At 55.1% G+C, this 13,603-nt stretch overlaps 1 protein-coding gene and 1 long non-coding RNA gene across 6 annotated transcripts; one reads left to right on the top strand and one right to left on the bottom strand.

Annotated features, from left to right (window-relative positions):
* Positions 1–1,934: 1,934 nt before the first annotated feature.
* On the top strand, positions 1,935–13,065 carry EPS8L1 (EPS8 signaling adaptor L1). Of its 5 annotated transcripts, none has more exons than XM_019627839.1 (20): positions 1,935–2,021; positions 2,752–2,807; positions 4,482–4,522; positions 4,747–4,805; positions 5,393–5,554; positions 5,825–5,974; positions 6,463–6,545; positions 6,944–7,205; positions 7,407–7,533; positions 7,728–7,816; positions 7,919–7,993; positions 8,095–8,243; positions 8,850–8,991; positions 9,105–9,133; positions 11,056–11,188; positions 11,277–11,375; positions 11,617–11,728; positions 11,891–12,065; positions 12,433–12,565; positions 12,648–13,065. In XM_019627839.1, the coding sequence occupies exons 2-20, from the start codon at positions 2,791–2,793 to the stop codon at positions 12,726–12,728; spliced, it is 2,118 nt and encodes a 705-aa protein (XP_019483384.1). In that variant the 5' UTR covers positions 1,935–2,021; positions 2,752–2,790; the 3' UTR covers positions 12,729–13,065. The 5 variants fall into 5 exon arrangements, with proteins under 5 accessions (XP_019483384.1, XP_019483385.1, XP_019483383.1 ...); XM_019627840.1 differs by lacking the exon at positions 1,935–2,021 and adding an exon at positions 2,032–2,175; XM_019627838.1 differs by lacking the exons at positions 1,935–2,021; positions 2,752–2,807 and having other exon boundaries at positions 4,392–4,522.
* Positions 4,510–8,234, bottom strand: LOC109373733 (uncharacterized). The gene is made up of 3 exons (XR_002122277.1): positions 8,149–8,234; positions 4,916–5,215; positions 4,510–4,838 (listed from the first exon to the last, which is right to left on the bottom strand). It is a non-coding gene; the product is annotated as an uncharacterized LOC109373733 (long non-coding RNA).
* Positions 13,066–13,603: the final 538 nt, after the last annotated feature.

Genomic DNA, 13,603 nt, shown 5'->3' with positions numbered 1-13,603 from the left:
AAAAAAAAAAATGTAGCAGTGCAGGATAGCACCAAACGATGCTGGGTCTAAATAGCATGGCCTGGGTTCAACCGTATCCATCATGTATTAGCTGTGCGATTGTCGACAAATTACTTAATTTGTACGTGCTTCAGTTTCCTCATGTGTAAATGGGGTTCATAGGACCCATTTCATATATTGTTGTGGGGATTATACAAATCCATGCACAAATATAATGTACTCAGAAGAGGACTTAAGCAACACAATAAGTATGACCCAAATTATTAAGTGTCAAAGCCAGGACTCAAACCCATACCCCTGGACTCTTTGTCATCACACCACACCATATGATTGTCTCTCTTTCTCTCTGTTCTTTCATCCCCTTCCATCTAGGACAAGGATGTGTCTTCTCTGGTTTCCAGCCTCACTCAGCGCAGACTGTGAAGTCAACATGAATTGACTGAAACAATGAAGCAATAATGCACATGAATGCACCAAGTGCAAAAATTCGTTAATGCAACAAATATCTCATGCACTCTGTGCTAGACCCTGTTCTATGTGCTGCAGATAGAGTGGGAGTCTGAACACACAAAAGCCTTTCCCCCGGTAATACTTTCATTCTAATGAGGAGATATATAATAAACAAAGGGAACACCTATTACATAGTGTGTTAGAATGTGATAAATGTGCTGAAGAAAAATTAAGTACAAAGCAGGGGAAGAGATGAACAAGGGGAGGGTGAGAGGTGCTGCAATTTTAAATAGGATACTCTGCCAGGCCTCTCTGAGAAGATGAAATTCGAGTAAAGACCTGAAGGAGGTGAGTAGCAAGCCATAAGGATGTGTGAGAGAACAGCATTCCAGTAAGAGGGAACAGCAAGTGCAAAGGCCCTGAGGCAGGATGGGTTCTGGGAGCTCAAGGAGCTGCAAGAAGGTCCGTGTGCTGAAATAGAGTGATAGGAAGAGGAAGAAGAGTAGGTTAGAGTAGTATCCCTTAAGACTCTACAGACCTCAGCTTCCATACAGAGAAAGGAGCACCACTGAAGGATTTTGAGCAGAGATGAATTTGACATGGGCTGACTTAGATTTCTATTAAGTCCCTGCACTGAGACTAGACTGAGGGGTGGAAGGGAGCAGGAAGACCAGTTAGGAGAAATGATTGTGGTGAGAACCAGGTGGAGATCACTTATGAGAAAGAATAAGAGTGAGCATGTCCACCCTCTTGCTTTCTGAGGTCTGAGCTTTGGTGGCTGAGGTTTGCGTGCACTCACTGCATGTATAACCTTGGGCATGGCTCTTAACCCTCTGTTTCCTCATCTGTGAAATGGAGACACCCTCACCTCACTGGGTTTGGGGAAGAAATGATGTATACGTATAACTCAGTTAGCAAGGACCTTTGCAAACGGACGTTCTTGAAAGCAGGCTTTATGCCTAAGGAACCTGTTTGTTTTTTGCGATCTACCTGAAGCTGTGCCAGGCACTGAGTGAGTTGAGTCTTAGCCATCATCATCATCATAGGGGTTTACTGAGGGAAATTTCCAAAGAAAGAGGAAAGAGAAGGGATGGGGGTCAAGGGCACCCCCTCATGGAGATGGGAACTGTGGACAGATGTGCACAGAGCAGAAGATTACACCAGCCCTGGAGATAGGAAGATGGCCCTAGGTTCAAAGCCTACCCTCCCACATTGACCACCCCTCTCTTGAACCATGAACAAGTGGAAATCAAACCTCTAACTTCCAGAGATATTAGGAGAATTGGAAGGAGGTATTTGAGACCAAGAACAGGTAGTGACATTGAGGACTGTTGTTATTGTTGTTGTGATGAGACAATTATGGTTCCTGCTTCCCTGAGGCTGTCCCAGCCACCCCTCCCCTTCTTCCCCGCCCTGGGTCTTTCTGCCAGCCCCGCCCAGGTGGGCTGTGCCAGGTGAGTGCTCAGGTATGCGGAGGCGGGACAGCTCAGGGAGGGAGAAGGAAGGAGTGGCCCTCCGTCTGGAAGGGAGAGCAGAACAGGCCTCTCTACTGACAGAGCCTGACAGGGCAGGTGAGGAGGGGGCCCGGGAGGAGGTGTGGGTCTGAGGGAGCACGGGCTGGAAGGTGGGGAGTCCTGCGTCTGGGAGAGGAGCAGCAGGGGCCTAGACTCCTGGGTCTGGAGTACAGGAAAGGCTGGAGGACCTAAACTCTTGAGTCTTGTAGAGGTAAGGGCTGAAGATTGGGCCCCCAGTGACTAAAAGGAAGAATATAGGGTCATAGGGACTGAGGAATTGGATGAGTGGTTCTCTGAGGAGACTTGGGCTCAAAACCCTCTGGTTCTTAGGACTAAGCAGCTCAGAGCCTAGACTGGGCCCCTGAGAAGATAAGGCTAGGAGACTGGATCCTGGGTAGAGGAGGAAAGTGGGGTACACACATATTAGAGAAATGAATGCATAAATTCCTGAAGGATTGGGGAGGGGGCAGAGTACTAGGTGTGAAAGAGGAGCGGCTGGGGGCCTAAACTCCTGAGTCTGAGGGAGGAGGGGCCAGGAGCCTGGACTCCTGGGTCTGAGGGAGGAGGGGCCTGGAGTCCCAGGTCTGAGGAAGGAGGGGCTGGGGGTCTGGACTCCTGGGTCTGAGGGAGGACAGACTGGGGACCTGGACTCCTGGGTCTGAGGGAGGAGGGGCCTGGAGTCCCAGGTCTGAGGAAGGAGGGGCTGGGGGTCTGGACTCCTGGGGCTGGCCTGGGAATCTTAGGTCCTGCAGGTCAGATCAGGCCTCACCTCTTTGCTGGCTCCCAGGTCGCCTCCAGGTGGCAGGAGCTCCCCATTCTGAGCACCATGAGCACCACCACAGGGTAAGTGCCCCCTGCCCACCAGGCCCTCAACCCCACCACACCTACCCACCCTCTCACCCATATCCGCAGGTGGCATTTACAGAGCCCAGATTTGGACACTCAGAAGGAAGCCTGAGCTGCCTCCTTCCCTGTTCAGCCTGTAGTTAGAGCTCTGCTCCAGAGCAGACAGACCTGGGTTCAAATCCAGATGATAACCCTCAGCAGTGGTATGACCGTGGCCAAAGAATGTCACCTCTTCGAGCTTCAGTCCCTCCTCTGTGAAACGGGGACAATTTTGAGGGCTTGATGGGATAGTGCACGCCTAGGACTTAGCAGAGAACCTGACTAACAGCAGGTGATCAGCTAATAGGAACTGCGATTGCTAGTTATTATCTTATTTTTTTTAAGATTTTATTGAGGAATTGGGGAAGGGGAACAGCATTGGGGAATCAGGGACGGGGAACAGACAAGTTGCTGTCCTTTTGTTCTTGGGTCTAGTTGTGGAGGACGTCGCTTCACTGGCCCATATTGGCACCATCATTGCACTCTTCCGGGGTGAGGCAGTTGCTCGCCGGCCATTGGACGGCCGCTTACGGCAATTCACGGCAGCTCACGCCCATTGCTGGCCACTCACTGCAGCCCAGCTCCAGGTGGAGCTATTGTTCACCATCTTAGCTGTAAAGGGCAGTGTCACTGGCCCTAATGTGGGATCCGAACCGGGGCCCTGCTGCTCAGAGCTGGCGTCCCAAGCCAACTCGTAACCAACGCGCCACTCAGCCGGCCCTGTTATTATATTATTATTAAATATTGACCCTTTGCTAAAAAGTCAGGCATGTTTATAACAAAGGCTCAAGTCTCCTAGAGTGAGCAGGGAGAAGGATAAAGACAGACACATGGGAACAGCTATACAGGAGATGTGAGGTAGTAAATTCTCCAGCCCAGAAGTAATCAAATTGTGAGGAGATCTGACTGACAGGAACAAGATGAGGGGTTGAGGTTTGACTGAAAGGGTTTCTTATCCCTCATCTCTGACCTCACCTGAGCTCTGAGCTTCTGTTATTTCTGTGGAAATGGGGACTCAAGAATTCTTGGAGCAGTGACCTTGAAGAGGGGGTCGAAGGCAGGAGACAGAGAAGTCATTTGGCTGGGAAAAGCCTGGCCCATTGTGGGTGGGAAGGGAATAAGGTAACTCTGTCTACTCCAAATTCTAATGCTATTATAAAAATTCCCAATATTCCCATTTATTGAGCAACTACTGTGTGCTAAGACTTTAGCATCATCATCATCATCATCATCATCATCATAACAGTTATCAAAGCTGCAAAACACTTCAATTTGCCCAACATCTCTACCAGAGGGAATCTGTAGGGTAACTAAACCCCTATTTTACAGAGAGGAAAACAGAAGCAGGAGAGGTGAAGTCTCCTACCCGGGATCTTATGGCAAGACAGTAGTTGACAGGGAATTCGAATCCAAGTCCTTGTGACAGTAGAGGCCACACTCGCCACCACCGCCCAGTACTACCACCTCACCGGTCTTAGTAATGTCCAGCTATGCCCTGCCCTCCCATGCTTAGAGCCCTGCGTGGCTTCCCAGTGTCCTCACAATGAAGTCACTGCTCTGCTTGGCATTTGAAACCCCCATGATCTGCTCCCAATTCCCACAGCCCCTCTCACTCCTTTTTTCCTTCACCAGCCCAGAAGCTGCCCCCAAACCAAGCGCCAAGTCCATTTATGGTGAGTTTTCAGGCAAGGAAACCCCAGGCAGAGAGAAACAGGATCTGAAGAGTGAGGGAACTGAGGACCTGGAGTCCTGGATCTGAGGGAGGAGGGGCTGAGGGCCTGGACTCCTGGGTCTGAGGGAGGAGGGGCTGGGAGTCTGGACTCCTGGGTCTGAGGGAGGAGGGACTGGAAGCAGGGCTCCTGGGTCCATCCTCCTTCTCCTCCCACACCCCCCACAGAGCAGAGGAAGCGTTATTCAACTGTGGTTATGGCGGACGTTTCCCAGTATCCAGTCAATGTGAGTCTGGGGTCAGCATTGCCACCGTTAGTCCTGTAGGATGAAAGGAGACTGGGGTGTTGAAAGCAGTTGGGCCTCCAAGTAGAAAGAACTTGGGAAACTTTGCTCACCTGCACAGCGAACTTCACCTTATCTCAGACATGGGCATCCATGGAGGAACTCAATTCCACTCGAATCTGCCAACTTTTCCTCTGGACCAGCTCTTGAGCTGAACGGTCTGGCCACCGGGACAAATCAGATGCAATCCTGGATGAGTAGGGGGTAGACAAGGTCCACAGGTAGAACGAAGGGTGCCAGTTGCTCTAATGGAGGTAGAGGTGCTTAGAAGGGAGTAGATATAATCCAGACAATTGCCTGCTTTTGAGGAGCCTCCAGTCTAGATGGGAAGGCAGACCCAGGTGTTAGTCATTCTGATGAAAGAGAAATAAAGGGCATTGAGTGGAGGTATCCATAGGTGGGGCAGGTGATCAGGGAAGGCTTCCCAAAGGAGGTGTGACTAGTCACAAGCCTGAAGGCTGATTCCAGGAGATTCTAAGCCCACCTGACATCATCTGGGGACTCACTGCTTTCTCCATGGCCTGTGCTAGCACCTGGTGACGTTCTGCCTGGGCGAGGAAGACGGAGTGCACACTGTAGAGGACGCCTCGCGGAAGCTGGCGGTCATGGACAGCCAGGGCCGTGTCTGGGCCCAGGAGATGCTGCTGCGCGTGTCTCCCAGCCACGTCACGTTGCTCGACCCCGTCTCCAAGGTGCGTGGATGGAAGGAGCAGCTGGATTGAGCAGGGGAGGCGTGGACTGAGGACATGGGGATCTTAGTGTGAATCTTGGTTCCTGTGTGTCCTTCCTCAGGGAACTTTGGCAAGGGACCCCTGCCCCCTTTTTGAGCCCTATTAAGCTCATCTATTAAACAGGGGTGTTATCGCGGGTTTTCCCTGCGCAGTGCCTGCCTGCACCTGCAGTCCCCAAGTAGTCGTGTCTTTGGTTCTGGGCCTCAGTTTACTCGCAGTCCCGTCCCGCAGGAGGAGCTGGAGTCGTACGCACTGGGCGCCATCGTGCGCTGCGACGCGGTGATGCCACCAGGCCGGAGCCGTTCGTTGCTGCTGCTCGTGTGCCAGGAGCCCGAGCGCGCGCAGCCCGACGTGCACTTCTTCCAGGGCCTGCGCCTCGGGGTGAGCGGGCAGCACCCGGAGGACCGGGCGGCGAGACCTCTAACATTGGGGCGTGGCCTGGGGCAAAGGCGGGGTCTGGGCCAGCGGAGGGGGCGTAACCCGGAAAGACGTTCTAGAAGGAAGGGGGCTTTGAGGACAGGTTGGACACAGGGTCGAGGTAGAACGTGAGGGCGGAAAGGAAATGGAAGCTAAGGGCTTGGACAGAACATGTGAGAGGGGTCCTGTGGAGCAGCCAGAGCTGGAATGGGGGTGAGTGTGGTCTGGGGGCCAGGAGCCACCTGGACGGGGCCTCCGTGGGTGGGGGTGTGGCCTAGATCAGGGACAGATTTATGGCAAAGGTGTGAATCTAGGGCGTGGACCTGCGTGGGTCCACAGGCGTGAGTGATGACAGGAAGTGGCCTGGGGTAGAGCCAAGGAATCCATCCCGGAGCACGACCAGGTCGCACAGTGGGTGGGGTGGGAGCGAGGCCTGACGGTGTGATTGACAGGCGGAGCTGATACGAGAGGACATTCAAGGGGCTCTACACAACTATCGTTCCGGCCGTGGGGATCGCAGGGCGGCCGCGCTTAGGTAAGAGGGCTGGGCTGGAAGCGGAGGAGAAGAGGACGGGTGGGGGTTATCTTTGGTCCTTAGTTTTCCCATCCGAGAAAATGGGCTAATACAACTAGCCTAAAGCAGAATGTTGAATGGAGTCAAACAAAGCCTGCTTCAAGTCTTGCGTGTACCTCCCAGACAAATGTGCCCCCTCTCCAGGACCCTACTTTTTTTGGTTCTGGTCCTAGTTTTCTCCACCCTTGGTCTCAGTTTCCCTCCAGAGAAGTGCTTCCCCTTCTATCTTGGATTTCTCCCTACCACTCTGAGCCTGGATTCGACCCTTTTGGACTAGTGTTTCCGTTTTAAGCCCCGAATTTTCCCCCTCCTTGGACCCCTGAGGGACCCAGCTTCAGTTTCCCCTTCTCCCTTTACAGGGCCACGCAAGAGGAGCTTCAGCGCAGCCCCTCGCCCGCCGCCGAGACTCCGCCCCTGCAGCGCCGCCCGTCGGTCCGCGCAGCGATCAGCACTGTGGAGCCAGCCGCCAGCAGCGGAAGACCCCAGACGGAGCCCACCACCGAGACGGAAGCGGCGCGGAGGCCCTGCTTGGCGGAGACCTCCAGTAGCGTTGACCCGGCCTCCCCAGACCTGGGACCCCGAGGCCCAGACCTGGCTAATCTGCAAGCAGAGCGGGACGTGGTAAGTAAGGCGTGGCCAGATGTCCAGGGGCGGAGCTAAACTGGGGACTGCACCGGCTGTGGGGTATAAGTCCTCCCAGATGGTGGGGCTTGGTCCTGGTTTGGGGTTGGTGTCTAAGCGCTCTCAGCTGGAAGGCTTCCACCCGGGTGATGAGGGTTCGGGACTTAGGGGTCTGACGCGTCCCCTTGCTCTGTCCCCCAGGACATCCTGAACCATGTGTTTGACGACGTGGAGAGCTTCGTATCGAAGCTGCAGAAGTCTGCGGAGGCGGCCCGAGTGCTGGAGCACCGAGAGCGCGGCCGCAGGACCCGGCACCGGGCGGCTGGGGGTGAGGGGCGCCCCTCGAGTGGAATCTCAAACACCCCCTTCCCTGGTCACACCCAAATACCCTCCCTCTCCCTAGGGTCTCCCCTCATACCCTCTGCCAGTTTGACTCCCCATCCTGATCTCACTGGGTCTCTGCCTCTTTCTCTGACGCTGTCTCCGTGTTCTCCATCACCTCGCTTGCCCCATTACCTACAGAGGGCCTCCTGACGCTGCGGGCCAAGCCGCCCAGCGAGGCCGAGTACACCGACGTGCTTCAGAAAATCAAATACACCTTCAGCCTGCTGGTGAGGACGCGTCCCGCCCAGGGCATCAGGGTCGGGGAATGGGGGGAGATGGTGAACCTGACCCCTCCACGCACTTATGCCAACCCCTCCCCCGCTCCGCAGGCTCGGCTGCGCGGCAACATAGCCAACCCCTCCTCCCCAGAGCTGCTGCACTTCCTGTTCGGACCTCTGCACATAGTGAGACCACCCCGCCATCCTCAGGTCCCCCTTGTAGGAGGAGGAATCGGGGTTCCACCTCTAGAGGGTCTGATGGTGTGCCACTGCCTGCCTCCTGGCAGATTGTGGACATGTCGGGCGGCCCCCAGTTCGCGAGCTGCGTTCGGCGGCCATACCTAACGTCCGAGGCCGTGGCACTGCTGCGGGACAATGTCACCCCAAGTGAAAATGCGCTCTGGACCTCCCTGGGGGACTCGTGGACCCGCCCGGGGTGAGAGGGTTGTGGCGACTGAGGGGTGGGGCTGGGAAGCAGGAATGTGGCGATTGGAGAGCGGAAGGGGGGGTGTCCAATGAAAAATGGATCTAGGACAAATGCCAGCATCCGATTGGGGGAAAGGCCAGAAATGAGCTTGAAGAGATTTTAGACTGAATCGCAACCACAAAGGAACAAAAGGCGGGGTTTAGAGGATTGGAACGAGGCTATAGGGCAGAGCAATACCGAAGGGGCGGAGTTTAGGAAAAGTTTGGCCTGTGGGTTTGCAAAGAGGGCAAAAGCCTGTGCTCTTGGAAGCAGAGAGCCTCAAGGGGGTAAGGGCAGAACCAGGGAAGGATGTGCGTAACTAGAAAGCCGGTTTGGAATCAGGTGAGATACAGAGACTGGTGAGGGGAGCATTAAATTGGAATCCGTGTGTTTAGAAATATAATTGATGTCGTGGGTGGAGTTTAGAGGCAGGGGCACGGCTTGGCAAAAAGTGGCGAGGATAGAATACCTGGGATAGCGTGAGGCTTGGGGCAAGGGGGAAAGTGAAGCTAATGACAGGGCTAAGTCGGGGATTTACCAGGATCCCTGAGCTCTGGACCCCTTCCTTGGTCGCAGGGTGGAGTTGCCTCTGGAGGAGGGACCCCCATACATCCCCGAGTTCTACAGCGGCTGGGAGCCCCCGGCCACTGACCCTCAGGGCCGCTCCTGGGAGGACCCAGTAGAGAAACAGCTACAGCACGAGCGGCGGCGCCGGCAGGTGAGGCTAAAGCTTCAAGGGAACAGCAAGCTCCCCTAGGTGACACAGCGCGGACTGGGAAGCCCGGGAGCAGGCCGGCCCCGCCCGACCTGCTGCCCTTTTATCTCCTGCAGCAAAGCGCCCCCCAGATTGCTGTCAATGGGTGAGTGTCGGCCCCAGGGCGGGGCAGGTGGGGTACAAAGGGGTAAGTCCTGGGGGCTTCCAACGCTAACTCCGCCCCCTTTTTTGTCTTTTTTCTTCTGTCTTCCCGGCTCTTCCCAGGTGGGTGAGGTGGTGAAGAGGCGGGGCCGGGGCTGGGAGAGGGGGGAGGAGCAGGGAGGGACGGGTCGGGGCCCAGACTTTTGGGTCCAAGGGAGGAGGGAAATGGAGGTCTAAATTCCAGGGTGTGAGGGAGGAGGGGATGGGTAGTGGGTAAAGTCTGAGAGGTTGGACCTCTGGGTCCCCAAAGGGTTGGAAGAAGACAGTTTTGTTACCCAGGGTCTGGGAAGCTCTCTACATGGGTCCCTATCAAGATAGAGCGCTGGGTGTTGGGGGAAGAGGCTGGGGAATTGAACATTTGGGTTCAGAATGAGAGCTCAGATCTGATGCTTGGAACCTTGGAGAACCAGATAAGTGGGCCTGGGACTTTCAAGGGCCATGGGGCAAGTTTCGGAGAAAGTTAGGAAGTGGTAGTATCTCTGGGCCACTGAGAGATGTCAAGGCTGGGAGGCCAGACCATCGCTTTCCCAAGGCTCTAGTCTAGACAATTGTCTCAGTCCCTGTTGCGTATCACATTGGAAGCCTTTAAGGTTTAAAAGGGCAAGGAAATTAAAGTTTGAGACCTGGGCTCCTGGGTCTCTGGGGGAGGAAAAAACTGGGGGGTCCAAGTTCACAGTTACAAGCAGTGGAGGTACAGGGGAAAAGGGGATAGAGGGACTAGGACTCTAGGGTCCTTAGGCAAGTCTGGGGCAGATAGGAGGGAAGCCACATGGGATAAGAAGAAACCAAGCAGCAAAGCTGGAGGAGCAGAAGGGGGGTCTGGGTGAGTGCCCAGCAGAGGGTCTCAGCAGGGACAGCGAGCTGGGAGGTGCCGGCCCCACACAGGGGGTGCCGCGGCCCTGAAGACCCCCCCTCTCCCTTGCACAGGTAGGCCTGATCCGGGCTGAGGTCCCTCTTACTGGGGGGTCAGAGCCCAAATACCACTCCCATGCCCCCAGATGCCTGGTCTCGCGGAACCCCCTCCCTATCCCACCCCTGTGCTTCTGAATCTTGGGCTTGACAACCCCAGCTTTTCAGTTCTTTGGAGACAAAATGGGAATCATAATAATAATTTTTTCCTGGAAGAATGAGAAATCCATGAGGTTGTACAGGCTAGCAGTTAAGAGGCCAAGGCCATGGCAGAGCTCAGGTTCATGTGCAGCTGCATGCACAGGAGAGCAAAATTGCTCAGGACATGGGCTCTGGGGCCAGCCTGCCTGGGTTCCAGGTCAGCTCTGCCTTTTTTTTGCTCTGAGATCTTTACATCACTAGGTCACTTTACATCAATCTTCCTCCACTTCCTCACCTGTAAAATGAAGATAATAATAGGGTCTCTGGGAAGTGGAAGAGAGTGGGGGGGTCCAAATTTATGGTTCTTCCAGGGTTTGTCTTGAGAATCAAATCAGCTAATATATGTAACAGATTTTGAACAGTGCCTGGCACGTGCTAATAAGTGCTAACTATTGTTTTTATTATGACTATGGGTTATCATTATGGATGAGCCCAGTACAGTAGATGCTCAATAAATAGTAGCTGTCTCCAGCTGTGTGATGTAGGGCAAGTGATTTTATCTCTGAGCCTGAATGTTCTCATCTATAAAATGGAGGTGATGTTGTACCCATCTCATGTGCTTACAGCTCGGTGCCAGGCACATAAGAAGCAAAATAAATTCTAGCTGTTATTCCAATTTTAAATTTCTATTAACAATACTAATTTAGCCCCCTGCCTTGGCCCTTGCTTGGCTGTAACCCCAGCTCACACCAACACCCTACAGCTCAGAGCAGTGGGGCTGGGTGCCTCTTATCCCCAACCCTCCCTTCTCCTCAGTCACCAAGACCCAGAACCAGAAGCTGAGCCCCAGCCTGAACCAGAGCCCGCAGGGAAGTGGGTCCTCTGTAATTATGACTTCCAGGCCCGCAACAGCAGCGAGCTATCGGTCAAGCAACGGGACGTGTTGGAGGTTAGAGGGGTGGGGGGCTGAGGGGCTGCAGTTGACCCAGCTCTAGTTGCAGACACAGGCTCTGAATCCTCCCTCATACCTCCCCCAGGTCCTGGATGACAAGCGCAAGTGGTGGAAGGTTCGGGACCAGCTGGGACAAGAGGGATATGTACCCTATAATATCCTAACACCCCACCCAGGTCCCCAGGTAGGCGCAGCTAAAGGCCTGCCCGAATCCTGGTGAGCCAGGGCAGACTCCTGGGTCTTGAGGGAAGAGGTGCTGGGAGCCAGGTCCTAGGTCCTGGGAACAAAGGACGTAGTGATCAGGTGTCAAAGTCAGTGGTACTGGCAGGGGAGTTGGTTGTTGTTTCAGAAACTTATCTCCATAAGGAGTCTCGGACTCGGAGTCCTCTCTGATCCAGGTGCTCTCTCCTCTTGGTCCCATCTAGAATAGCACTCCACCTCCCCCAACAGCCCCGGCCCCGGCCACAGCTCCTGTTCCGGCTCCGCCCCACTGGGACAGCTGTGACAGCCTCAGCAACTTGGACCCCAGAGAGAAAGGTGAGTGGTGGGGGCACCCCATCCCACCACCACCCCCCACTCTCGGGGGAGCGGTCCCTGCCCTCCAGGCAGGGAAACCGAGGCTCGGGAAGAGTAGATGCACTCCGGCCCATCATGAGGACCCTTCACCGAGTCCGTCCCTGCTCCGTTTCCTGTCCGCAGAGAAATTCTGCCAGATGCTCAGTGTCAACGAGGAGCTGCAGGCTCGCCTTGCCCAGGGCCGTTCTGGCCCCAGCCGCACAACCCCCGGACCCCACGTCCCGGAGCCGCAGCTCAGCCCGCGTTCGGACGCCTCAGAGGTCCGCGCCTGGCTGCAGGCCAAGGGCTTTAGCTCCGGGTGAGTGGCGGTTGCCGGCTCCGGTCCCTGAGGTGTGGGCGCTAGAGTTAGAACGTTCTGATTGGCTCAAAGTGGGGGCATAGGTGGGCTGCAGGGAACTGAGATTGGCCCAAAGCGAGGGTCTGTCTGGTTGCAACAATGAATGACTGGCTGTGATGGGCATGTTTTCCCAGGCTCCGATTGGAGTCTCCAGGGAAGTCCTATCCCTTGAAAAGTAGGATTCAGGAGCCCTCAGCAGTGCCCCGACCTTGTTTGAGCTATAATGTTGATGACTGGACAAACGGCTGGGTGGGCATGAAGTGAATGGTGGGTCTTGGGGAGCTGATTGGCCGGTAGGCCTGACCATGCCCCCACTGCCCTCGCTCAGGACTGTGGACGCGCTGGGTGTGCTGACCGGAGCGCAGATTTTCTCGCTGCAGAAGGAGGAGTTCCGGGCGGTAAGCCCTCAGGAGGGGGCACGCGTGTACAGCCAGGTCACGGTGCAGCGCGCGCTGCTGGAGGTGAGCAGGGCCACTGGGCCCCGGGCCAAGGAGGGAGCCCAGGCTCGGTTGCCACGGTCTTGATTTTAACCCCGCCCTCCAGGACAAAGTGTCAGAGCTGCAAGTGGTGATGGAGAGGCAAAAAAAGAAGGTGGAAGGCCAGATGGAAACGGAGGTCATTTGACTTTCCCCAGCTCTCCGCTAAAAGTTTGCAGGCAGCGGGTTTTCCTGCATCCGTGGGAGAACTGACTGTGCAGACCCCCAACCAGTGGAAGTAGACCCCTCAAAGGATCCCTGACCTGTTCCAGCCCTGGTCTTCCAGTCCCGGTGGATAAACTGGCCTGTCCTTGCTGGAGTCTCCTGAGTGAGCGCTGCGTTCACGGACTGGCCAGGAACAGGAGGGGCGCAGGGTGAAGAGACAATTTAGGGAACCCGCTTGAAGCGCACCCCAGGAGAGGTCGCACGTGGGAGCCCTGTGTATTGTTATAAGCGACCCAATCTATAAACAGCCTTTCCTCTTAGCAGGCGGTGTCAACCGCTGTCCTTTACCAGGGGGCTCAGGGAGCTGATTGCTCCAGCTATAGCCTCATAGGATGAAAGGAATCTAGGAGCCCTCCTCACCTCTTCTTTAGTCTCTTTCTCTGAATCCTCCTCTCCCTCCCAGGGGCCCCAACCCAGGCTTCTTCTTGGCCTCCCAGCCTCCAGGTCTGTCCTCCAGTTCACTCCAGAGGGATCTTCTGAATAGCCGGTATCCCAGCCCTTCCCTTGCTCAAGATCCTTTTCTGCTTCCTCAATACCCTCCTAGCCCTGTAGCCTGGCATTTGAGGCACTGAGTGGTTTGGTCCCTACCCACCTGTCCAACCTCATCTCTTAACTCATTCTTCCATGCATTCTAGTCCTGCCCTTCTCCAAACACTCCCCAAACCCATTCAGCCAGTGGGGTTTTGCATTTGCTGGTTTCTGCTGGCCAGAACAGCGATTCTCTGCCTGGTGAACTCCTATTCAGCTTTCTGGGCCTAGTTCAAATACCCACTTAGGGGAAACCTGCTCTCTTCCCCT

Source organism: Hipposideros armiger, unplaced genomic scaffold (assembly GCF_001890085.2).
Source record: "Hipposideros armiger isolate ML-2016 unplaced genomic scaffold, ASM189008v1 scaffold_742, whole genome shotgun sequence".
NCBI lineage: Eukaryota > Metazoa > Chordata > Mammalia > Chiroptera > Hipposideridae > Hipposideros > Hipposideros armiger.
The sequence above is the reverse complement of the archived record's forward strand: the minus strand, read 5'-3'. Positions and strand labels throughout refer to the sequence as shown.

Excerpts from the sequence above, each read along its gene's own strand:
- EPS8L1 (XM_019627838.1), top strand. The coding sequence starts at position 4,393 with ATGAAGTCACTGCTCTGCTTGGCATTTGAAACCCCCATGATCTGCTCC. Across the intron at positions 7,817-7,918 it reads AATACACCTTCAGCCTGCTG|GCTCGGCTGCGCGGCAACAT; the intron begins GTGAGGACGCGT and ends CCCGCTCCGCAG. Across the intron at positions 11,376-11,616 it reads CACCCCACCCAGGTCCCCAG|AATAGCACTCCACCTCCCCC; the intron begins GTAGGCGCAGCT and ends GGTCCCATCTAG.